The following is a 26,280-nucleotide window of genomic DNA, read 5'->3' as shown; positions in this document are numbered from 1 at the left end:
GTTTCATATGCCCATTGCAATTACCTTCATGTAGGTAAGCAATTCAAATTGAATCAGCAGGCATATAACACAAGGCCAAGCAGCAAAAGGAAGATGATCCCAGGGAGGGTCTCTCCCTCCCTTCCTTCACCTCCCCATCTCCATTTGTGTGTGTGTGTGTATGTGTGTGTGTATACACACACATTCATAGAGTCACATTTAAACTGGCATCTCTTTGCGGTATTTCAAGTCATTTTATGCACAGTACGTACAAAACTATTCCTCAGTGGCAGACAGATCGCCTGCTTCTGTCTTTGGTTATCATGTTGCTCTTTCTCTAGTAAAGAAAATCACAATCAGTCTTGTGGTATATTAAAATGTTTACAGAATTGAAATAGTCATTTCCTCATGTAGTTGGAAAATTCTCTTTAATTTAATTTAATTTTTTTACATTCTCATCCCATTTTATTTTTCTGTTGTTGTTATTGTTTTTTTAAATTTTTAATTAATGTATTCTTGTTACATCTCAATGGTTATTCCATCCCTTGTATCCTCCCATTCTTCCCTCCCTCCCATTTTCACATTATTCCCCTCCCCTATGACTGTTCCTGAGGGGGATTACCTCCCCCTGTATATGCTCATAGGGTATCAAGTCTCTTTTTGGTAACCTGCTATCCTTCCTCTGACTGCCACCAGGTCTCCCCCTCCAGGGGACATGGTCAAATGTGAGGCACCAGAGTACGTGAGAAAGTCGTATCACACTCTCCACTCAACTGTGGAGAATATTCTGACCATTAGCTAGATCTGGGTAGGGGTTTAAAGTTTACCGCCTGTATTGTCCTTGGCTGGTGCCTTACTTTGAGTGGAACCCCTGGGCCCAAATCTGCCTATCATAATGTTCTACTTGTAGGTTTCTAGGACCCTCTGGATCTTTCTACTTTGCTATTCTCCCATGCTTCTCTCATCTAGAGTCTCAATAGGATGTCCTCCCCTCTGTCCCAGTTTCCTGGTAAGTGAAAGCTCCAGAAAATGCCAAATCTGGTAAACTTGTTTGATAATTTGATTTCTTAAAAATACATATAGGTTGTTTCCATGATTTTCATGTAGTCTAGTGTTTGTGTGGAGGGACTTGGCATATATCCAAATGGCTACCTGGACATTGCTTAGTAGCCATGGCTGGTCAATAAGTCATGATGAACTGCTGGATGGAACTAATTCTCCATTTCTGGTCCAGATCCATGGCTAAAATTCTTCTGTGGTTCACTTAAGCTTTTGTTTAACTGAAGAAAGAAATAGAAATTCATTCCACTCCCACAATGTCTGAACAAAGTCTTACCTGACAGGCTTTTCTTTCCTAGTCCTGGTTTGCTCCATCTCTGACATTGTTCTGGTGAGTTCTGCTGGATACTCTGGGTCAGTATTTGTGGTGAAATCCCTGAGGGATATTTCCTCAGTGGTGTTGTCTATGGCAAAGAATCGACACGAAATAGAAGAACATATATGACTCTTGGCATAGTTTTATTTGGCAATATAATCTACAGAAATGATGATTTTCTTCCAGAAAAATCTACCAGGAGGACTCCTCACATAAGAGGACAAACCTAGAGATATTATCAGGACAACGAAAAGCACACTACAAGTTTGTTTATTATTTGATAACAATTTCACATTCTTAATAATACTAACAAAACTGCAGATGAGCTCCCAGCATCCAAAAGGCACTGTTGGTTTTCCTGCAGTATTCATAATTCATGACTAAAATTAATGCATGATAGATTCAGCAAAGTGAAAAATGAAGACATTTGATATCCTTTGCCATCAATTTAGAATTCACACTCTACTTTTTATGAAATCGAATTTCTCAGTTTAATTTGATTATTTGTAGCTTCAGAATCCTTTCTATAGATCTATTATACAATAGCCCTATTTTCAATTCAGAAATAATTTTACATTAGATTTACAAGTATAATTTCTAATTAAGATTAAAAATTATTATTTTCTCAGAGAATAATCAACTCTTTGGCAAATAGTTGAATTATAGAGAAGGTTCTAAAGAAAGTAAATAATTGAATATTAAAGAAATTATGAAAGGTAAAAAACCCACATATTTGAGTGATTATTTATTATGCACAGTATCCAATTTATTTTTAAGCAGATGTGCTGTACTTAGGAAATTGAAAACAAGACCCAATCATCAATATCATTGTACTGCAAACCAGATTGAGTGAGTGTGGGGAGATAGGGCTCAGGGAGGGAATGCAGGGAGAGAATGCTAGTAGTCGGTGGCACTTGAGGTGTGAAACCTAGTGCAGTGGAAACCTTTAAAAATTAGGAAGGTGATCATAATGAAGTCTCCAAATAATGTAGGACACAGAGTCCACAATTAGCTGTCTTTTGTCACCAAGTGAAGCTTCTGACACTGGGACTGGTTTACATCCAATTGAGTTGTTGGCCAATGGAGTCTCTTGGAAATCCCCAAGCAACCCATACTGTTACCAAGACAATTGTTTGCTCTTTAGAAACTGACAGCAAGGTCCTATTGTGTAGGTGAATACAACACCTACACGTCTCAGTGACCATTCAGAGGTAGATCTGGTACCTGCATAGAACCTACATCTTTGTATATTTGGTATGGGAAGGTACTCTGCAGGCTACCAAAAGAGACATATAAACATTAACCTAGCCACAAACCCTTTGGCCTACAGTGGCATCCTCCCTGCAGGACATGATGGGACAATGGGGGCACAGTTCTGGAATAAGCAACCGATGTCTGGTTTGAGTTAAGGCTAACTCCACTAGATGGAACCCATACCTGATATTGCTTGGGTGACCAAGATCAGAGACTAGAAAGCCAAGAGATAGAAGGTAAAGTCAAATACTAGAGGTCTTAAAAATAGTAATGGTATTCTGCTATACACATAGAGCAATGCCTTATTCAGCCATCATCAGAGAAGCTTTCTTATGGAGCAGATGTCAACAAATACAGAGACTCATAGCCAGACAACATGGAAGGAGAGAGAAAGAGATAGATAGATAGATATATAGATAGATAGACAGAGAGAGAGAAAGAGAAAGAGAGAGAGAGAGAGAGAGAGAGAGAGAGGGAGAGAGAGAGAGACAGACAGACAGACAGAGAGACAGAGAGAGATGAGAACCTTGAACATAGTTCTAAATGAGATGTCTCCATTAAATCCCAATCCTCAGAGCTCAGAGAACCTCACAGTAGAGGAGGCAGAAAGAGTGTAAAGCCAGAGGATGGAGAACAGCAAGAAAACACAAGCAGCATGCATATGAACTCATAGAATCTGAAGTGGTAAACACAGGGTGTACACAGGACCCCACTAGGTCCTCTGCGTATGTATTATGGCCTTCACTTTAGTATTTTATGGCATTAGTGAGTATGTGAATGAGTGGCTCTCTGATTCTTGTGCCTTTTCTTAGGCTCTTTTTCTTCCATTGGTTTGCCTTGTCCAACTTCAATGTGATGCCTTTTGTTTTATCTTATTGTATTTTATTTTGTTACGTTTTGTTATCTCTGAGGAGCCTGTTCTTTTATAATGAGAATCAGAAAGAGAGTGGATCTGGATAGGAGGGGAGATAAAGAGGCAGTGGGAGGAGCAGAGGTATGGGAAACTATACTTATGATATAGTGTATGAGAAAAGAATCTGCTCTCTACAAAAGGTAAAAACAAAAATTAAAAGTAAACCAACCTACATATCAGAAATTTAGGTGTATAAAATTGATAAAGCAGGGGTGATCACAGTGTAAAGATTTTCATTATCATTACCTTTAACATGAAAATTTCAATTATTTCAATCAAAATCAATGCAATAAGCTTTCAGAAATATGTTTTAGGAATAAAAATCAAGTAACTTCCCATCCCCCTCTGTTTCTAAAAAGGTTGTGAATTAGAAAGCTTGAGCTCCCGACTTTCCCAGGGGACTAGTTTTATCCTGGATTTATAGAATTCTTCTACAAGATAGAAAACACAGTACTAAATATGTTTTCCTTATGTTTAATGGACTCCCTCAAGTGTTTATACAGCTTTGAGTGCTAAAGGGCACCAGTGTAATTACAACACTGAAGTCTGCATGAGGACCATCTTCTAGATGAAATATTGAAAAGTGTTTGAGCTCTTCCCCCAAATCACAATACAGCATGTTTTCTGTCCTGGCACATATGTATGGATGTTAATTAGTTTATTAGTAGCCAATAGCTTTCACAGTGAAAGAGCAGCACTTTCCATGGTATTGAATTGTGTTTGATAGAAACACAGGAGAAGGATCTGTGCTCCTTATGTGTTTGTGTCAAGGCATCTTTTGTTTTATCATTTTCTTTATCCAACCAAAGAATTGTTTTTTCCTCATATCACAGTGCAATGTCATTTTATTCTAGTCACCTATACTAGAATACACACCCATACACACTGACAAAATTTCTGTGTATTTCAAAGCAGAGTTCTTAGATTTCATCTATGGATGTCTAGTGAATTTATGGACCAGAAGCCTGGAGATTGGACACAGACACACACATGCATATGCACACATGCACGTGTGTGCGCACGCGCCCGTGCGCGTGCGCGCGAGCACACACACACACACACACACACACACACACACACACACACACACACACACACACAGACACACGGAGAGGATCTAGAGTTATCTTTTTCTCATAGAAGTCTGGCCTAAATAGTGGCTATGGATCATTGAAGTCATAAAGCTTCTTGGGAACACCTCTTTTAAAAGAAAACCATGTTTAAAAGTGACCATAAAATATGACTTTTAGAAGTTCTGAATAGACTAGGAAATATTTGTAAAACAGCATGACTTTTATAGACCATTTCTTTTTTAATTAAAGATTTACTTTTATTTTTGTTGTGTGAGTGTGTCTTTGTGAGTATATGCCACAAGTGTGCATGCGCCTATGGAGGCAGAAGAAGTTTTTGGATCTCTTGGAGTTAGAGTTACAGGTGGTTGTGAGTCTAACATGGGTATTGGGAATTGAGTTTGTAGTGCCTGGAAGAGCAGCAGGCACTCTTAACCAGTAAGCCATTTTGTTTGCTTCTAATTCTTTCTTGTAATTTCACGTACTATCTGCTGCACTACATACTTTGATGCCACACATACATCTACAATATGGCTTTATGCTAGTAACAATTCCACCACTGTTCGTTTTCTTTAAGTGAGATCTTTAAAATTCATCTTCAGCACATTTTAAATTAATCCTAAGTAGATCCCAGCACTTTGACATATCTTCCAGGGACATTATAACAACCTTCTAAAATGACATAGATTCTCTGACAATTTTAAGAGTTTTAGGAGTTAATTAAATCCTAATTCAACTTGTGGAATACAATTAATTATGAAACAAGTACTTAGTAGTTTCTTGATGAAGATGAGAAGCCCGTATTGTCTGTTCTTGGATTCAATGTAGAACAACCAGGAGGATTAAAACAAAAGTATACTTATCATCAACTGTGGTTCAGTGAAGGTCTCTTTTTATCATCCCAGCATGTTGTTTTGTGGGAACAGATGGTTAAGAGTGTCTACATCATCCTCATGAGAAGAGAAATATAAAACATAAGGCCAATTTTGCTTTCATATCTAAGGGAGGTTTGTCAGGTCCACAGTGAGCTTGTCCTCAGCTTCACTTATGGACAACAGGGTCATATGGATTGCTTAAGTCTTGGTATTTGAACATGACATCCCTATTGCCACATCTCATCAGTGCAGTTGCTCAAATGCTAATGCTGAATGTGTGTCCATAGAAGATACTGAAAGTTAGTATCAAAGTACTGTGACGTGGATGCCTTTACTGAATGTGTAAAGTTAGTGATATTGAGTTTGCCCTCCACACACTTGTCTCCAGACTGGCATCATGCCACACGGGGCTTGTGTAATACACTTCCAGTTTGCCCGGGCCTAGTGTAGCGTGGAGATCAGAGCAGATGTGAAACATCTGCCTGTTTTTCAAGTCAGGGAGTAAGGGATGTGAAAAGACACTAATTGACCTTCTATATTTTATCAGTAGCATTAGCTAAGTTCTAGGAGAGGAAGGACTCAGTGGAAAACTTATTTTAGAATAAGATTTCAATTACAAATGTACTCAACTGTTTTTTTGGATGCATATGAAAACAGAAAATTTGAAATGCTTTCATTGTTGGGAGGTTTATCACAGGGTATGATTTCCTTTGGTTAAATTTCTGATTGTAGAATACCAAGTATACTGTGGATTTTGTCTCAAAGATATATCTTTCATTGAGAAGTAAGAACTGGGTCCGGAGAGATGGCTCACATGTTAAGAGTGCTTGCTGCTCTTGCAGAAGACCCTAATTTTGTTTCCAGTACCTATGTCAGGCAGCTTATAATGTCATGGCAACCCAGGTCCAGTGGATCCAATGCCACATTCTGGCCTCCTCTTGTGTTCACGTGTACTTGCTCATACATGCATGCACACAGGCATGCATGTGTGCACATGTGTACGCTCACACACACACACACACTCATAATAAAAAACAGCAAAATTATTATTAGACTAAAAGAGAAAGATAAAGGGGATGAAGTTGGGTGGGTGGGGAGTTAGGAAGACTCTGGGAGTAGTTAGGGGAGGAAAACCATTACCAGAATGTGGCATATGACATTTTTTTTTTTGACTGAAAAAACACTTGTTCAAAGAAAAAATAAAAAAGAACTGTTAGCACCTGAGTGCAGTATTAATCTCTTATGTATTGTATGGGTGCAACGCCTGTCAATTAAAAACCTATGGCCTATGGCTGAGGCAGGAAATAGGTGGGACATCAAGCAGCAGAAGGGTATTTTGGGATAGAGCCAGGCATGTGAAATTCCAGCTAGCAAGCAGTGAGCAGAATGGATGCATGGTACCTGGGCTCAGGTAGCCAGCCACATGGCAGAATGTAGATTAATATAAATGGGTTATTTGAAGTTATGAGCTAGTCAGAGAAGAGCCTAGCTATATGGCTATTATTTGTAAACAATATCTTGAGTCTCATGAGTCCTTAGTCTGGGAACTAAAGGATAAGAGGAAAACCATCTACTATACCTGGATTGCTATATGTTGAATGAATCAATATAGATGAAGTCTCAACATCATTATTAGATGCATGACTGATTTTTTTTACTCAATAAATGAGCATTTGGAATTGCTATAATGAGTAAAATAGTTTTAAAGAGTGCATAACTACTGTCTATCTTATGGCACCCATGACTGTGTTTTTACTCAGCATGTGGTTAATTTATAGACTCTCAATTACATCACATTCTTAGAATAATTTCTTATTTTATAATTAAAATTATATCTGTAGTTTGTTAAATGACTGGAAAGCCGATTAAAATACGACAAAAAGATACACAAAATGGAAGCTTAATATGTCCTAAAATATTATTCTCAAGAAGAGGAAAATGCCATGTATGATATTCATAAATGTCCCAGCAAAATACAAAATCTAGAGAAGCAAATCTTGAAAATCTAAAGGGTTCGACTTTGGTAAGAATCCTGGAAACCAGTCCATTTAATGAATGTTTTAAATAACTTAGGATCTTTAGTTAAAATGTAAGGCAACTTAGTGGGTAAAGTGCCCGTTGCCCAAGTGTGAAGACCTGAGTTTAGATTTTCAGCATTCAACTGGAAGCTAGGCATGAAATCTGTGTTTGTAGGCACAGAGCTAGAGTGCTGTGGGGCTGGAACAGAGACAACAAATTCTGTCACACACACACACACGAGATTACCCCCACTCGCCCTCAATATGGACTCTCTTTTGTGCGTGTGAGAATGTGTGTGTCTTCAAATTCATTGAGGGACTTTTAGAAATAGAAACAATGTAGATTCAGTTCTTAGGGAAACAAGCTATGAAAATTTCCATGAATTTACAAAGCTTTCCAGGAATTATTTTCCCTACATAGCATGCTGCTTTGGGAGGCAGGGTGCCTCTTGAGCTGGAGGAATTCAGGAGGAAGCTGGACACCATGCTATAGAAGGTAGTGAGGAGAGAGTTCTTACATCTTAAACTGATAAAGTAATATAAAGACTTTAAGAAATAGTTAATGAGAATTTTTTTTAAGAAACTGTGGTACATATTGTCTCAAGTACAAAAAAAAAGAACAAGTCAAGCATGAAGGTGACCAACTCTATCTAAGGCAGCTCTGGTAATGTAGAGATCATGGGATCTTCTCTCAATGACACACGCAGCCTTTTTCTTGAAGTTAATTCATGTAGAAAACACACTTTATGAGCAGCTATTAAGGAACTCTGTGAGTTACGAGCACCAAGTATTAAATAAAGAGCTCTAATCCTTACATCACAAAGTCTCTGATTGATGCTGGTTAAGTCATTTTTTTCTGTAACAGTTTTTCATCCATAAAATGGAAAGCATTTTTTGTCTTGGGGATTTCTGTGAGGATTAGATAAAGACTCCATTTTAGAAAAATTCAATATAAACACAAGTATTCCACCAGCTAAACTGAATAATTCCCTTTAAAAAGTTTATAGTAACTTTTTTCACGTCTGCTCAGCAGTTTTACATGTGGGTAGTACATGAGCTTCCATTTACTTAATACTGTCTCAGACTCAGGAAAGCATAAGGTAATTTCTCATGAGTCAGCTGCATTCTTTAGTAGGAAAAAAAAATGCAAAAAGCAACTTAATTGAATTGCAAGTATATTTGAATCATGTAAAGTACAAAAACAATACAAAAAAGAAAAAAACCCGTTATATCTATGTTGGTTAGGGCCTCTTTAGTCTATAATAGTAGTAATAGTCATTATATAACTTAGAGTGTGGTCTTCTATTGGATATTTACAATGGAGTGTGTTTTCCAAGCATAATATTTCTTTATTTCCTTCTCCCTTTTTACTGAAGCAGCTCCCTCTTTGTCACCACATGGCTGGAGACTTGACATAAAGAGAGTGGCTTGTCCCCAGCCAGTTGATGATACCTATGATGGTGTGAAGGGCACTGTCTTACCTAAAACTGAGAGGACTCTTATTGAAATTTGGAGTTGGAGATACGTACATGGAAATGAGAGAAGTGTGGTGTGAGTAGGTGGGGGAAACAGCTTAGTTAACTAGAAATGAAGCCAGGCTCACCATGGCTGAGGGGCAAAGACAGTTAGATCTTAGTGCTGCCCCTCTACTCTCTTAAATGTCTCTTCAGTTTCACTTATTCATAAGTTTCTTTTTAAAAAATATTTATTTAGTTTACATCCTGGTCACAGCTCCATCCCTCCTCACCTTGTAGCCCCACCTTTCCTCCCTCTCCCTCTCTGCTCCTGTCACCTCCAGGTCCTCCCCCTACTCCTGCTTTGCTCTAAGGTTTCCTCGCTACACATTGCCCAGTGTTTGGCTGTGAGTATAAAGCATCTGCTTTGAAGCACTGCTGGGTGGAAACTTTCAGAGGACAACTCTGCTTGACTTCTGTCATGTGTGTTTTTTGGTGTCTGTGTTACCTCATTCAGAATGATATTTTCTAGTTCCATCCATTTGCCTTCAAATTTTAAGATTTCCTTGTTTTTAATAGCCATGTACTATTCCATTGTGTAACTGTACCACAGTTTCTTTATCCAGTCTTCAGTCGAAGGATATCTTGGTTGTTTTTATCTTCTAGCTATTATGAATACAGATGCTCTGAGAATAGTTGAGCAAGTTTCCTTGTTGAGTTGGTGGAGCATATTTTGGGTATATGCCCAGGAGTGGTATAGCTGGGCCTTAAGGTAGAGGTACTCCCAATTTTTTGAGAAAGCACCAGAGTGATATACAAAGTGGTTGTACACATTTGCACTCCTACCAACAATGGAGGAGTCTTCCCCTTTCTCCACATCCTTGACAGCATGTCCTGTGCAAGTTGATAGCTGACATCAAATTAAATGGAGAGAAACTCAAAGCAGTTCCACAAAAAATCAGGGACAAGCCAAGGCTGCCCCCTCTCTCCATAGCTCTTCAATATTGCCCTTGAAGTTCTAGCTAGAGCAATAAGACAGCTAAAGGAGATCAAGGGGATACAAATTAGACAGGAAGAAGCCAAGGCATTGCTATTCACAGATGACATGATAGCATATGCACATGACCCCAAAAATTGCACCGGAGAACTCCTACAGCTGATAAGAACCTTCAGTAAAGTGGCTGGATACAAGATTAATTAAAAAAACCAGTAGCCTTCTTTCCTGTATAAAAATGACAAAGGGGCAGAGAAAAAAATTAGGGAAAGTACACCCTTCACAATAGGCACAAATAATATAAAGTATCTTGGTGTAACTCTAACCAAGCAAGTCATAAGTCTCCTATGGTTCACCTCCTGACGCTGGCATGCCATCATCTTTTTTTTTACTGTCCCTTTCCAAATAAACAAAAAAAAATTTCATCATTTAAAACTAGAAAATTTTAGTCATATAGTCATATTTGTTTTTTGCTATTTTCAGAAAGTTCCCATGCCATATTTGTTGTTTCTTAATTATTTTGTTTATTATTGCATCTGATACCATTTAAAAAACATACTTCAGTTCTGTAAATGGAATTTTAAAATATTTATATATATATAATTTTGCTTGGATGAAGCAAAGAAATGTTAGAATAGTTTGAATAAAAATTCCATAAGAAAAATATAGTAAAATATTATTGTTTTATTGATGACTAGAACTAAGGTGGTCATATTCCTAAAATTAGCCTTCATGGGTTCCAGCAAACTGTTTGGTCTTACATAGAGAAGCTTTTCAGACTTGTACATTTTAATGCAGTCTCTTTATTTTCATATTACATACAGGTAAATTTAATTTATGCATGTTAATTATTATTGCAAAGACCGAAAGATTGCCTGATTTCTTTCTTCTTTAACAGTTTTCTTTAATTAAAGATAAAAAACTCTCACATAGTATATCTTGATTATAGTTTTCCCATCTCTCTAATGCTCTGTTTTATTTTTCCTTATTTATTTTATTACTAGCCCTTAGAAGCCTCTCTGCTTTGTGAGAGGCAGAGAGGGAATGGATCTGGATTGAGGGGAGGTAGAAAAAAACTTGGAAAATATAAGGATGAGAAACTATAATCAGAATATATCAAGTGAGGAAAACTATTTTTAACAAGTGGAAAATAATAAATTATTTTTCACAGAAAACAAAACAAAACACAACAGTCATGGGTGAGCATTATTGGTAAAGAGAAAGAGAAGCATAAGAGGCTAACTGAAAACACTGTCAGACTCAGGAGTTTGTCTATGGACATCAATTTTCCCTTTGAACAACACTGAGCACCTGTTATATTCTTGATTAGAGCTCACTGTATTTTCTCTTGTACTAAATCCAGCAGGGGTGCAGACTTTTGTCTCTGATTTAAAAAAAGGAAAGATAAGAAACATTTGAACATTAAAAACTTAGCACTGGAGACTGGAATAGTGGTGCATGCCTTTAATTCCAGCACTCAGGGAGTCAGAGGCTGGTGGATCTTCATGAGCTCAAGGCCAGTCTGCTATACAAAATAAATCCAGGACAGCCAAGGCTACAGAGAGAAACATGTCAAAAACCAAAACCAAACCAAACCAAAACCCAAACCAAACCAACTAACCAAACAAAAAACCCAACAAACAGACAAACAAACAAATAAACCATTAGCATTGTCCTTGTTTGGGATTTTTTTTTTTCTTACTGAATTTTTGCTTGTAAAGTTTCACATTTTAAGGTTTTTTCTTTTTTTTTTTTTTAACCTTTACTTTCACATAAATTTTTTAAACACATGAATAGAATACATTACATACATCAAGAAGAACCACGAAGCAGTCAGGAATTATATAAATGTTACATTCTTAGTGTTTTGGTTATTTGGCAGCCTTGAAGAAAACATCATTCCTATCTTGATGAGTCTACAACTCTGAATGTTAATTAATATCTGTCATATCTTATCTCTATCAACTTAAAGCAACTATTTATATCTAAAAACATGTTAATCCCTAACCAACTAAGTTTAATTGTAAAACTAAACTACCTGGTCTTCAACCCCACCAGAGACTTGAGAAGAAATAAAACTTAAATACCTGAGTGATCGGGATATGCAGGTTAGCAGCTTCCAAAATGAAAAAAAATGACAGAGACAGCTTTACTGCCTAAGAATCTCTAGGAAATGGATACAACTTAAGTGCATTACAGATGTGAGCATACAACATGTAGTATTCACAGAAACAAAGGATATATAAAGGGACTGTGGTGATGGGGTGGAGAAGGGCTAAACGGATACACGTGGTATAAAGGGGAGAAGCAGAAAAACGGAGGTGAGTTCTAACTGGGAAATTTAAAGACGGTCAAAACAAAAGGAGAAGGAGGGAGGAGGAAAAATAACGCCAAAGTTGTTTTTTGTTTTGTTTTGGTTTTTCGAGACAGGGTTTCTCTGTGTAGCCTTGGCCATCCTGGACTCACTTTGTAGACCAGGCTGGCCTCGAACTCACAGCGATCCGCCTGCCTCTGCCTCCCGAGTGCTGGGATTAAAGGTGTGCACCACCACGCCCGGCAAAGTTGTTTATTTAATAATTCAATGCATCATTATTTTATATTTTACAGATATAAATGAAATTATGCCATTTGGGATTAACAATGCTCCCACAAGAATCATGTTCAAACAGAACTCCAAGAATTAGGCACGAGAAACCTCTTTTTGAGTCCAAAAGACTCCTCAACCTATATGGACTATTATGTCACCCTTGGATGCCTCTCAGAGCTTGACAGTAAGCTCCATTGCTGAAACAACCTTACAGAAGGCTTGGATGATGAGTCATATTTAACCTGAGGGTTTCTTCCTCACACTCTAGCCTTCATAGTACTTCCATAGAAAGTACTGTGCAAGCAGCCAAGGGAGAAAAACAACTAACAGTCCTACCCAGCTTTGATACCCTGTACCACCAAAATGACTAGCATGGTAAGATAGCCATACAAGTTCAACAGTGGGACTTAACATTTGGTGATAAGCAACAGATGTCTAAGAGAACTTAAGGTTTACTCCACAGGAATGAAATCATCTCTGATTCTAGAAACCTAGCCAGCTTCTAGGGGTCGTGAGGTCATGGAATGTTGATCAGAAATGTACAACTACTACTACCTTGCTAAGTCAGCATTGTTCCTTGCTACATTTTAAATCTTATATCTACAGATAACTGGTTAATCCAATACAGTCATCAGCCCTGAAATCATACAGATACAAACAACAGAAATAAACTCAGCAGGCTGCATTTATGTATTTGTGCATATGTTTCCATATTAACATATATATGTTTATATGTATGCAACAATAATAATTAAAGAAGGGGCTGTCAATTTGTGAGTAGGGAGGATATGTGCAGTTTGAAGGGAAGAAAAGGAGTAGGAAAAGGGATTCATTATATTTCAACTAAAATGGCAAAATAACACAAAATTGGCATTGAAAAAATTAAAACATTTCATGTTAAAATTTGTCTCTATGGTCTCCATGGAGAAGGTGGAACATTGGGCTATATTTGACCCTCATGTTCATAATGCATCAATTGTCAAGAGTGAGAGCCCTTACTTCTGTACACAAGATTTCTATGATTTCACTAGTGTCTCTCATCTGTTGTCTATCAGGATCAGAACTTATCAGTTACAAGGCAAAATGATGAAGGTACAATCCCTACTTTAGTCCTCATCCACAGCTATCTGAGAAAGACATTCTCAATATTTTGCACATGAGCAAACAGGCTCAACGATGTTAAATCTCTGCACTTGGGATCTAGAGAGTAGCAACCTTGTGATTTAGGCTCAGGCGTGTCAAACCCTGAACTGCTCTTAGTCCCTTAGGTTTCCTGATGGCTGTAATACAACTTAATTTTGCTTTTGAAATCTTCCCTTTTCTGTTCAGTATGGAACGTTTTAAGGCCGTATGCACTAGATTTCTATAGATACAGTAGCAAACTACTACAAATTCAGTGGCTTGAAAAACACAATTTTCTTTCAGTTCTAGAACTCAGAATTTTAAAAAAATGGTTGAAAGGATGGATTGTTTGTGGCTTGGGGGCCCTCTGAGAAAGACTCATTTCCCCCCAGCCTAGAAGCTATATCAATTTCTCTGCAGTCCTTTCCTCTACTTGCAGAATATACCCATGCAACCTGTGCTTTACATTGTCTTCTCTATTTTTTTCTGTATTTGTCCTCACTGTCCTCTCACAACGACACCTTGGTTATACTGGGGATATCATATTAGTAAAGAAGATTTGCGCATTTCAAAAAATTTAACAACCTCAGAAAACAATTGTTAATAAATGTTAACAATTTCAACAACAAAATTCAATGCGTAAAACCCAGTGGCACTCAGAGGAAGGACAGCATGTTGCCAAGAAGAGACTTGGTACCCTATGAGCATATACAGGGGGAGGTAATCCCCCTCAGGAACAGTCATAGGGGAGGGGAATAATGGGAAAATGGGGGGAGGGAAGAATGGGAGGATACAAGGGATGGGATAAACACTGAGATGTAACAAGAATAAATTAATAAAATAATAAATAAATAAATAAATAAATATCTAAAAAAATAAAAGAAAAAAAACCTGAATAATAGGCTTAGGACATTATAAAGTTATGATCTTTGAGTAGCCATTACCCAGCCTACCACAATGTACCCACTATAAGCACCAGATTTTAATCTATTTCCACAAATAAGGTTCCATTAATGCATATACATAATACATAAATAACAATTGTATATCATTATTAAATAAGTCATATACATATTTTTGTGGGTCCTTATATTTTAAAAGAGGCATTTAATATAATGAGGTAAAAGCCTAAAGAAGACATCTGTACTCAAGAGAGGACATTAGTAAGCTATATTTATTTGATTCCAAAATGTGTCATATTCTTTATTTCCATAGGAGATATAAACTGAACCATGTTCTTCAGGAGAGAAGAGTTCTAAAATCAGAAATCAACACCTGCAGATTTTGTGACATTGCACCTGTGTGTTTTGAGTGAAGAAAATAAAAATATCAACAGTGTATCAATGCTATCTTTAAACACTAATAATTTTGCTTTTTAAAGATAGAATATCTTAAATATAACTCAGTCTTAATTGACAAATTTGAAGTTCTGCTAAGTTTGCATATTTAACGGAAACTTAGTTAAATAGCTTCTCTGTTGAATGAAACTCCACCAAAGAATTTCTTTTTTTAATTACCAACTGTGAAAGTTTTCTCCTTATAAATACACATATAACAAGGATGAAGATAGTCTTGGTTCCTTAAAGTGGAAATTCTTAGTTTTATGTTACTAAGGATGTATTTTTTTGTGTGTGTGATGAGCTCTAGTTTAAAACCATCTATATCCTCAAACAACACGTCGTAAAACAAGTGTAATTGGAATTATCTTGATAATTTTGTAGTGTAGCCTTTATTTTCTTGCCTTCCTTTGGCTCCTGTAGATTTGTAGCACTTCTTCCTTCCTTTGTGTAACCACTTGTTAATTATGTTTCTGTTTTGTATTATCTGCAGAGGACTGACTAACTCCCTCCCTCTTTCCTTCCCTCCCTGTCTGTTCCTCTCTATTGTGTTTTGAGATAAAATTTTATTCAAAGCTTTATAGCTGATCAAAAACATTAAGCCAAATAAATTTTCTTTCCTGCTATCTCACAATTTTATTAAAGAAAGGAGAGCTGAGTGACTTTGTCTCATGTGAAGTCTGATGCTGCTTACTGATCGTAATTCTTTATTCCAGATAGGAGTAGCATATTCCCCCCATCCAGAGCCTCAGAATAAGCCACAAGATTATCATGGCAAATATTTTTGTTCTGACAAATGAAGCCTACATTTTTTAAATGTAAGGATGGAAGGGGCTGGTGAGATAGCTTGGTGGTTAAAGTGGTTGTTGGGAAAGCAAAGGGACCTCATTTTGGATCCTCACCATTCACTTAGAAATTGGTACTTCTGCATCTGTATGTAATTCCAGCACTTTGAGGGAGAAGAGTTATCAGAGACAAGCAGATTCCTGGAGCTTACTAAACTAGAAGAATCCATGAGCTTCACATTCAGTGAGAGACTTCATCTCAGTATGTAGGTTAGATATATTGAGGATACCTCTGGCTTCCAGGTGTGTGGTGGCACCCGCTCACACACAAATGCACGTACACATGCACACACACACACACACACACACACAGATATCTCCAATGTTCATGCATGCATACATACACATTCAACCATACTGAATAATGACGTTCAGTTGATTAAAGAAAAAGCAAGGCCAATATGGACAGTACTAATTAGACTAATGGGTTATAAAAAGGTGTGACGTTGGGATGGGGATGTGTTGGGAAGCATATGAGGGAGTTGGAAGGGGACAATGAGGTTAATATGATCGTATTTCATTGCATGCCTGTAGAAAAATAAAAAAGAAAAACCAAGAGTGAGCTTGTGAAATGTACCAGCACGTAGAATAACGTCTGCATAAGCTGAATACCTTGAATTTGATCCCAGAATGCAAGGTGGAAGAAAAGAATCAACTACTGAAAGTTACCTATTGCCTTCCACATACACACAGTAGTATATATGGACCCGCGCACACACACACACACACACACACACACACACACACACACACACACACACACACAAATACACACAAGCAATTTTAAATAGTAAAACTAAATCCCCTCTGTTTTAATTATATCTTCTGGAATATGATGCAAATTCTTGGTGATGGTTTTCTACATGAATTTTTATTCAAAATGAAGCCTTCTTTTGTCAGTTACATAATCTAACCATTTGAATCAAATAGGATAAAAGCGCTGAATGCATATTGCCTTTGAGAGGTATATATAACTTCTTGTGGAATGCTTCCTTGGCTGGCATTCAGGTAAATGAAGTTTACTATTATTTCTGTTTTCTTGTCTGGGATGAAAACCCAGAAGGAAGTCAGTGATGGAAACACCTCATTTACTTAAAATCACAAAGCATTCTTTATATTCCGAGTTTAGCAGTAAAAAGCAAGAGATATTGTTGAAAATAAGTAAGTATGTTTGGGAATCCAGAGAGATTTTTTTTTTGAAAATATGTGACGAAAGTAAATGGAGAGAAGAATGTAAAAACATAAAAATGTAACACTGTTCCAGTAGAAAAGATCCAGTATTTTCTAACGCTATTCTTCTGGCTAGGAACATCTTATCTCATTCCAGTTACATGTGTCGGTTGCATATCTGTCTGCTAAGGTCAGTTATTATTTTTTTTCCACAGAGGTTCTTTTAGAATCTGTTAAAGAAGAACATCCATATATACGGGAATAGGCCATGTTTTCAGAGAGCTCATTCTGATGGCAGCAGTGTTCATCGATAGGAATGTATCTACTTAGAATTTGTGTATGTATGTGTGTGTGTGTGTGTGTGTGTGTGTGTGTGCATGTTGTGTGTGTGTTTTATTTCTTCATTTAATGTAAGTGTTCTCCGATATTGTCCAGGATGGAACCCAGAGCACTGCACATTTTAGTTAAGTCATCTGCCACTCAGCTGTGCACTTAGCCTGTGAATCTTTTCTTTATTTCCAGCCTTCCCTGTGATCTTCCTATTTTTCCCTTTTTAGGGATAGGAAATTTAGGCCAACAGAAACTGAATGCCTTCACTTTAAGTATTTTGTTTAATATAAATCACTATATAGATTTTCTGATAGATGAAAAATAAATCTTTTTTTCTGCTTTTATGTCAAAAATTTTGTGCTGTTATAGTAAACAACACCATATTTTGCTCTAACGATTCCCTTGCAACTTCTTTTTAAAAATTATAATGTAGCATTTATACAGAGAGAAATATGAGAGATATGTTGGCAAGAGGGCCTAAGAATAGAATGCATTGGGTGCTATAAGGCCAACTGAAGGTATTTATGTTTTTCCTGCAGGCAGTGTTGAGGAACTTACAATTCTTGACCTGAGGTGTGCAGTCAAAGTGGTGGTTACAGAGAGCAACATGCCCATAGTATTTGTGCTTGAGGGAAAAGGAGAGAAATTGAGTGAAACAGACTCCTAAATAGAAGATGCCACTTAGTGCTTGAGTACAGCATACGTAAGACATAACTAATAAAAGCCTGGCTCAGCGTGCTGTCTCAGAGAACAGAAAGAAGCCAGCAAGTTTCTATGATTTTACTGAGGCAGATGAGATACAGACCTTATGGAATCTATGGCAGAGAAATAAAATAAGAACTGAGGTTTTGAGCCCAGGGGACTTAACAAAAATGTGATAGTAGCAAAGACAATGAAGAGAGGGAGAGAAGAAGAAGAAGGAGGAGGAGGAGGAGGAGAAGGAGGAGTAAAAGAAGAAGAAGAAGCAGAAGAAGAAGAAGAAGAAGAAGAAGAAGAAGAAGAAGAAGAAGAAGAAGAAGAAGAAACAGAAGAAGAAGAAGCAGAAGCAGAAGACACCGAAGAAGAAGAAAGAAGAAGAAGAAGAAGAAGAAGAAGAAGAAGAAGAAGAAGAAGAAGAAGAAGCAGAAGACACAGAAGAAGAAGAAGAAGAAGAAGAAGAAGAAGAAGAAGAAGAAGAAGAAGAAGAAGAAAAAGAAGAAGAAGAAGAAGATACATTTTTAATCATAATATTTTTGGAAAATATGCAGACATATGTGTGTGTGCCAGTTGGAAAATACTGGATTGAGTTTCTCAAAAGTGATTGTCCTGATATGGATTTTGAATTATCCATGTAGAACTGAGTGTGCAGCCTTACACAGATGAGCCTTCTAGTTGAGAGAGGAGGGGGAGAGGGGCAATAAACCTTAAAACACGTGCTGCCACATCTACATCATTGTCCTAATAACATCACCGCCTGAAGTTCCACTGCTCATGATGGACTTCCTCATGATCTGTTTGATTTCTTTCTGCAACATAACTTCCTTATGAGCAAAGATTAAGATTCTGTTGCATACTTCTGTACCCCAAGGCCATGGGATGGTACCTTACACATGGTAGGTAATCTAAAAAAAAACATCCAGTGAAGGGCTAGAAATATGACTGGGTGGGTAAAGTACTGGTTATGAAAGCTTGAGGTCCTGAATTTCAATCCATGGGGCCTACACATAATCTGAGTATGGTGATGAGAGTCTGTAATCCAATAACTGTGGGACAGATGGATGTTTCCTTAGGGCTTGCGGTCCAGCCAGTGTAGCTAAAAGTGGTGAGTAAAAGGTTCACCGAAGAACTCAGTCTCAAAAAGCAAGATGGAAAGCCACTGAGGAAAACATCTGATGGCCACTCCTCGACTCCATAGACACAAGAGCAGTCAAGAGCAGAAAACACATGTAACACACACACACACATGCACACACACACACATGAGTATGCATGTGTGCACAAGAGCATGTGTATATGTCCCCCATGACACACAGTATCTAGTGAATGTACTGAATGCATGAATAAGTGACTACAATATTATTTTCACAAATAATTCAGTTCTTTAAACTGTTTGTCATAATTTACTTGGCCAAAGACAAATACTTTATCAAGTAATACATTTTAGGAAAGGCATATTTTACTTTCTCCCCCTCATCTGTAACATTCTGACCTTGTTCTTTGTTGTGTGATTTTTCAAATGCAGCTGGTGTCCTTCTGGTCCTCAGAGATTCTTTTTCACTTTTGTTTTCTTCCTTTGAGAAACAAAATAGAGATTGTAGTTACTTCAATATAAAGTTGAATGTAAAATGTCACTGTTATCAGTCCAGTGTCAATAAGATTATTAAAATGGAACATATATTTATGGTTTCCTAAAAAATGATCATTCCTGTTCCTAAATAGATATTCTTGACATTACTATTAAATAACTTACTATTGAGTCAGCTTTCATTACCTTCCTCCCACAAGCCACAAAAGGTTTTGTCAATATTTTACTGGCCCATAGGCCTCCTAATTTGGGTATTCACAGTACACTAGCCTTGGCCCACCAGGCTCTTCAGTGGTAGAATTTAAAACAATGGAAAGGAGGTGGCAGATTTATCCTATTATCATTACTAACTTTGTTCTCTTCATGATTTTGTTTTTGTCTGCAAATCAACGTTTTCCTAACATTTCATTTGAAATGACCTTATGTCACATTGGATGTGGCCAGTGGGTAGCTAATGATGTTTTTTATCAGGATGTGCTGACACAAAGGTTACAATGAAAAAGAGTTGGCTACAAAATTCTTGTAGAAGGAACAAAAAACTGTGAGTATGAAAAAAATCAGAGGGGAGATAGATGTTAAATTGTTTGGTGCCCAAGCATTAGGATCTGACACAAAAAGCCAGGTGTGGTGACAGGCACCCGTAATCCTAGTGCTGGGGATGAATCCCAGCAGATTCCTGGAGCTTCCAAGATAGCAGCATAGCTTAAGTAGTGGGCCTTAAGTCTAGGTATGTGGAGGACAGCTCTTCTGGCTTCCATGTAGCCCACACATATATCTGGATCCCCACTTCCAGCCCCTCCCTGCCCAAGGTAGGTGTTGGGAAAATATAGGTAGAGAATAGAAATGATGCTTGATCTTCAACAAATGGTGCTGGTCTAACTGGAGGTCTATGTGTAAAAAAATGCAACTGGACCCATATTTGTCACCTTGCACAAAACTCAGATCCAAGTGGATTAAAGACCTCAACATAAAACCAGAGACATTAAGTCACTTAGAGGAAAAAGTGGGGAAGAGCCTGGAACATACTGGCACAGGAGACAACTTCCTGAACAGAACACCAACAGCCCAGGCCTTAATGTCAACAATTAATAAATGGGACCTCATGAGACTGAGAAGCTTCTGTAAGGCTGGAGACACTGTCAAGAGAACAAAGCGACAGCCTACAGACTGGGAAAAGATCGTCACCAACCCTACATTTGACAAAGGTCTAATATCCAAAATATATGAAGAACTCAAGAAGCTAAACACCACCAAACCAAATAACCCTATTGAGAAATGGGGCTTGGAACTAAACAGAGAATTCTCAACAGAGGAATATCAAATGGCTGAGAAACACTTAAAGAAATGCTCAACCTCCTTAGTCATCAGGGAAATGCAAATCAAAACAACTCTGAGATTCCATCTTACACCCATCAGAATGGCTAAGATCAAAAACTCAAGCAACACCACATGCTGGCGAGGATGTGGGGAGAGAGGAACACTCCTTCATTGCTGGTGGGAATGCGAATTAGTACAGCCACTTTGGAAATCTATCTGGTGCTATCTCAGAAAACTGGGAATAGGGCTTCCTCAAGACCCAGCTATTCCACTCCTTGGAATATACCCAGAAGATGCTCCAGCACACAACAAGAAAATTAGCTCAACCATGTTCATAGCAGCCTTATTCATAATAGGCGGAACATGGAAACAGCCCAAGTGTCCCTCAGTAGAAGAATGGATAAAGAAACTGTGGTTCATATACACTATGGAATACTGCTCAGCTATTAAAAACAAGGAATTCCTGAAATTTGTGGATAAATGGATTGAACTAGAAATGATCAGAAGGAGTGAGTTAACCCAGAAGCAGAAAGACTCAAACGGTATATACTCACTTATATCTGCATACTAGCCCAAGGGGCATGTCCCAAGAAAGCCTTCACTTACCAGGAAACTGGGACAGAGGGGAGGACATCCTATTGGAACTCTAAATGAGAGAAGCATGGGAGAATAGCAAAGTAGAAGGATCCAGAGAGTCCTAGAAACCTACAAGTAGAACACTATTATAGGCAGATTTGGGCCCAGGGGTCCCGCTCAAACCAAGGCACCACCCAAGGACAATACAGGCGGTAAACTTTAAACCCCTACCCAGATCTAGCCAATGGTCAGAACATTCTCCACAGTTGAGTGGAGAGTGGGATATGACTTTCTCATGCACTCTGGTGCCTCACATTTGACCATGTCCCCTGGAGGGGGAGACCTGGTGGCACTCAGAGGAAGGACAGCAGGTTACCAAGAAGAGACTTGATACCCTATGAGCATATACAGGGGGAGGTAATCCCCCTCAGGAATAGTCATAGGGGAGGGGAATAATGTGAAAATGGGAGGGAGGGAAGAATGGGAGGATACAAGGGATGGGATAACCATTGAGATGTAACAAGAATAAATTAATAAAAAAAATTAAAAAAATAAAAATAAAATGCACAATATAATTTGATTTGTTTTTACTTCTAGATATTTTCTTATAGGACTAAAACTATTTTTACTCATTTATATGCCATTACAATGGTTGTATTTTAAGGGAAAACAGCATTTTAACATTTTATGATTTTTATATTTAGCATATTTTAATAAAACACATTAGAAACTCCATTTTTAACCTACTTACCACATGCACTTAGAAAGGACAGACAGCAAGCATCCCCAGACAGAACTGTTAAAGATTCTTTGCTGCTAGTAGACCTCGTGGTCAAGACCCCAGCATCACAGCTGCCATATAACTCTGGTTGTACCAAGAGCTGCTCTGTCTGGGCATAGTCTAAACTCTCCTCCAGCATTGCTGCTTTGGGGTGATGGCTCATTGAAAACACCTGTTCTTTCTGCTTTCTCTCTAAGTCTCCTACTGCCTTCGGGCAGTTCATCTGGAAGGGCTGACTCATAGCCCTCTCTCATCTGTTGCCATGCAAGATGGCTGGAGATGAGGTCTCTGCAGTGATGTGAAGGAATTGGATCTAGTACAGCCTCAGTCACACTCTAGGTGTGTGTCCGCACTGTTAGAGCAGGATTCTATCTCATACAGTGTTTGTGAAGGGCTCAGCACACTGTCCAGTGTGTAGTTAGTGCTGAAAACTCTCCTGTTCATGAAGAGAAGGATAGATTAGGTATTTCTGTGTAACCTGTGAGAAAACAGCAAGAAAAAAGCTTCCAAGTCCAAATATGATCCCCTAAACATTACTGTCCTACATTTAAATATTCATATACAGAATATATAAAAGTATAAGAGCATGAATGACACAGTACCCAACCTAGATGTCACCATGTTAAACTGCTGAACAATCTTCCATATGGCAACATTTATTAGCATCCATTAGCAGACAAAGGATGAGAGCCCAGCCTGACGTGGGAACATAAAGAGCGTACCTGTGCTGTGGATGTCTGAGACTGACTGCTCAAGTGAGAGCAGGCTTCTTTCTCGCTGTTCCCTCCCATGGGCTTCACTTTGTTGAATTTCACTGTCAGTGATTTAAACATCTTCTCTGAGGCAGTTCTGAGAGACCTCTGATTTTATGACCCCGTATCTTGAGGTGGGGAGATGTACTTTGTTTTTCTTTCCATTTAGTAGACAAGCCAATTAATCGTTTAATCAGGATTTTGTGCTAGTTAATTCCTACAGGCAACTCCCTAGCTAGACAGAGCTTTGGCTTAAAAGCAGCCAATTGCTTCTGCTTGAGTGACTTGCACTCTGTTTATGAACCTTTGAGAATCAAATTGCCCCTGTGAACAATTTAAGATGAGAGGATTACACAAGTTGATTCGAATTGTGTAAATATGATCGCGCTGCCCATTGACTTGTTTTCTTCCTTTCTACTTGCTCACCTTCCTGTCTGTACCTAATTTTAACCAAAGGAATACATGTGAATGATTAGCAGAGGACACGTGCATAAAGGCTCTCATTTAAAGCAAATAGTTTACTTCACCAAAGTGCCCATCGCTAGCAATGAAACATGACTTTACCATTAAACTAATCGTGTCTGTTCATCCAGCAGTTGATTCCATATCACTGCTTGAAAAGCCTGTGTATATAGTCTTTGTATGTAGATTGGGGTCTCAGGCCTTTGAGAGTGACAGGTCCATGATCCAGAACATTTAGATAAATTTTCTCTACCCAGAGACCACTTTTCTTTCATGTTCTGTGCTATTGAATGTTTCCCTTGTGGGTATCAGGCTATAAACTTAATATCTTTATTTTTGTTAAATTAGTACTGGTGTGTGTGTGTGTGTGTGTGTGTGTGTGTGTGTGTGTGTGTGTGTACAGATAGAGGTTGACTTTGGATGCCTTCCACAATCACTCTTTACCTTATTTTTCAGTCATGATCTCTCACTGACATGGAACATTCTTTGACTCAGCTGGACTGGCCAGCCAGCAAGCAAGCCACAGGGCCTATTTTTCTTCAGTTCCCTGGCACTGGGATTGCAGGGTATATGTGTGCCATGTGCCAGTGTTTTTGTGGGTGAATATAAACTAGGGTCTGTTTTCTTGTACAGTAGTCATTTTATGAGCTGAGGTTTTTATTCTTTTTTTTTTTTTTTTTTTTTTTTTTTTTTTTTAACAGCTCACTGATTCCAACTCTTGCTGACCATAAATTCATGAATGTGAGGACATCAACTGGAGAATGGGCAACCTAACAGTGGTTCTAGCATTGAAAAAAAAAAACAAAACAGACTTTCTCCTTCTCAGAAGCTATCAAATCTCAATAGCTCTTTAGGGTCAAGGGACTTATGAATCTACCCTGTTTCCATGCTGGAATTTTAACTGACTTGACCTTGTACAGATCTTGTTTAGGTAATGATAACTGGGCCTTGGGAAGAGGAATATGTATAATTTGTGACTGAGCACTCTATAGATAGTTACACTGAATTTTGATAAAATGTAAATTTTTGCATAAATTACTATCTGCTACACACAGCACACACACACACACACACACACACACACACACACACACTACAAATTTCCTATGAAGTCTGAGATGACCGACATGAATTTTGATTATTGGGAGTGTGTGTGTGTGTGTGTGTGTGTGTGTGTGTGTGTGTGTGTGTGTGTGTGTGAAATCATAGTAAATATTGCCCTAACAAGATACATGAATTTTCTTCTAACCTTAAATTCTGTAGTTTATCCCTGAAGAAGGGCTTTCCAATGAGCAAGAAGGAGACACGGGGAAGGGCAAGGGTTTTCGGATAGTCCTGGCTGACAAGTTGCACTAACAGCACTGCTTTTTTATTACATTAATTTTCTCCAGTGATGAAGCAGTAGAAGCAATGTGAGTAAAAGCAGTTGTCCTTTATCATAAATCTGACCATTTGTCTAATTTATCAGCTCAGGCACTCTTTAATTCTAAATTATGTCTAAATTTCTTTCCAAGACATTCTGGGCTAGCTATTATTGACTGTTGTTTAACTCTCTGGTTTCATCTGCTGCCTCTGCCTTTTGCGCTCAACACCTGCAATAATAAAATATTTTGAATCACTCTGCTTTTTTCTTACTCCTATTTATGTCTGTTGTGGTTTAAAAGTAAAATGTTCTGAGTGCTAGTTTTCCATCTGGTCACACCGCTTGGGAAGCCTGTGAGGTCTGTAGGTGGGTGCAGGGGCAGGCCTTTGAAGGCTAACAACTCTGCTTAATGGGGTGTTGGGAGATGCTTAGGTCTGCCTTGCTCTTGCCACTACAGATAAGGCTGCCTCCGCCTACCTTATGAACTGAAATCCCCTGAAAACCATGAGCCATGGTTGTTTTTCTCCTTTCAGCTGTTTCTGTCAGTTACTTGCCACAAGGGTGTGACACCATCCAATACAGTGTCTTGCTTATATACACTATCTTCTATTTCCATACATGTTTCTCTTCTTGTATACTGTATCTTGTGTCACATGTAGATATCTTTTCTCATTATTACGATTATGATTACTATTATTACTTTAATTTACTTTACATACCGCTTCTCTCCACCCAGTCTCACACTCCCTCCCTCCTTCTCCTACCTTGCCTCCCCTACTCCTCAGAAAAGAGGATCCCCTCTTCATCAGCCCACCCAAGCACACCAAGTCACATCAGGACTGGACACATCCTCTTCCCCCATGGGCAGCTCCACCATGGTGAAGTGATTGAGAAGCAGGCAAGAAAGTCGGTGTCAGAGACAGCCTCAGCTCCCCTTACTAAGTGACCCACATGAAGACCAAGCTACCAATAGACTACATCTCTTTAGGGGGCCTAAGTACAGTCTAAGCATGGCCCTTGGTTGGTGCTTCAGTAGCCATAAGCTGGGCCCTGGTTAGTTGGTTCTGTTTGCCTTCTTTTGGTGGTTCTGTTCCCTCCCTCTTATCCTTATCCCCATTCCTCCAAATGTTTGACTAAGAATCTCAGCATCTTTTTTTATCTGATGCTTGGTGGAGCCTCTCAGATGACAGCTTTGCTAGGTTGCTATCTGGAAGCATAGCAGAGTATCATTACTGGTGTTGGGTGTTGGTTCTCTCCTATGGGGTGGGTCTTAGGTTGGGCTAGGCATTGGTTGGACATTCCCTCAATTCTGCTCTATTTTTATCCCTGCACATCTTGTAGGCAGGGTAAATGTTGGGCTAAAGTCTTTGTTGGAGGGTTAGAGGTTTCCTTCCTCCACTAAGAGTTGTATTTAGTCACAGG

At 38.4% G+C, this 26,280-nt stretch overlaps 1 protein-coding gene across 1 annotated transcript in view; it reads right to left on the bottom strand.

Moving 5' to 3' along the window:
- The window catches only part of Cngb3 (cyclic nucleotide gated channel subunit beta 3), a 178,595-nt gene extending 155,464 nt beyond the window's left edge, over window positions 1–23,131 (bottom strand). Inside the window, exons 1-3 of the mRNA XM_051155926.1 lie at window positions 23,004–23,131; window positions 19,512–19,593; window positions 1,316–1,442 (exon numbers count right to left, since the gene is read on the bottom strand). Coding sequence (XP_051011883.1) covers window positions 1,316–1,442; window positions 19,512–19,593; window positions 23,004–23,114 — 320 coding nt within the window. The 5' untranslated portion in view covers window positions 23,115–23,131. The remainder of the gene's footprint in view (window positions 1–1,315; window positions 1,443–19,511; window positions 19,594–23,003) is intronic.
- Between the last annotated feature and the right edge of the window lie 3,149 nt (window positions 23,132–26,280).

The sequence above is a fragment of the Acomys russatus genome, chromosome 2, assembly GCF_903995435.1.
Source record: "Acomys russatus chromosome 2, mAcoRus1.1, whole genome shotgun sequence".
NCBI classification, from domain to species: Eukaryota; Metazoa; Chordata; class Mammalia; order Rodentia; family Muridae; genus Acomys; species Acomys russatus.
Note: the sequence above shows the minus strand (reverse complement) of the source record. Positions and strands in the feature narration are given on the sequence as shown.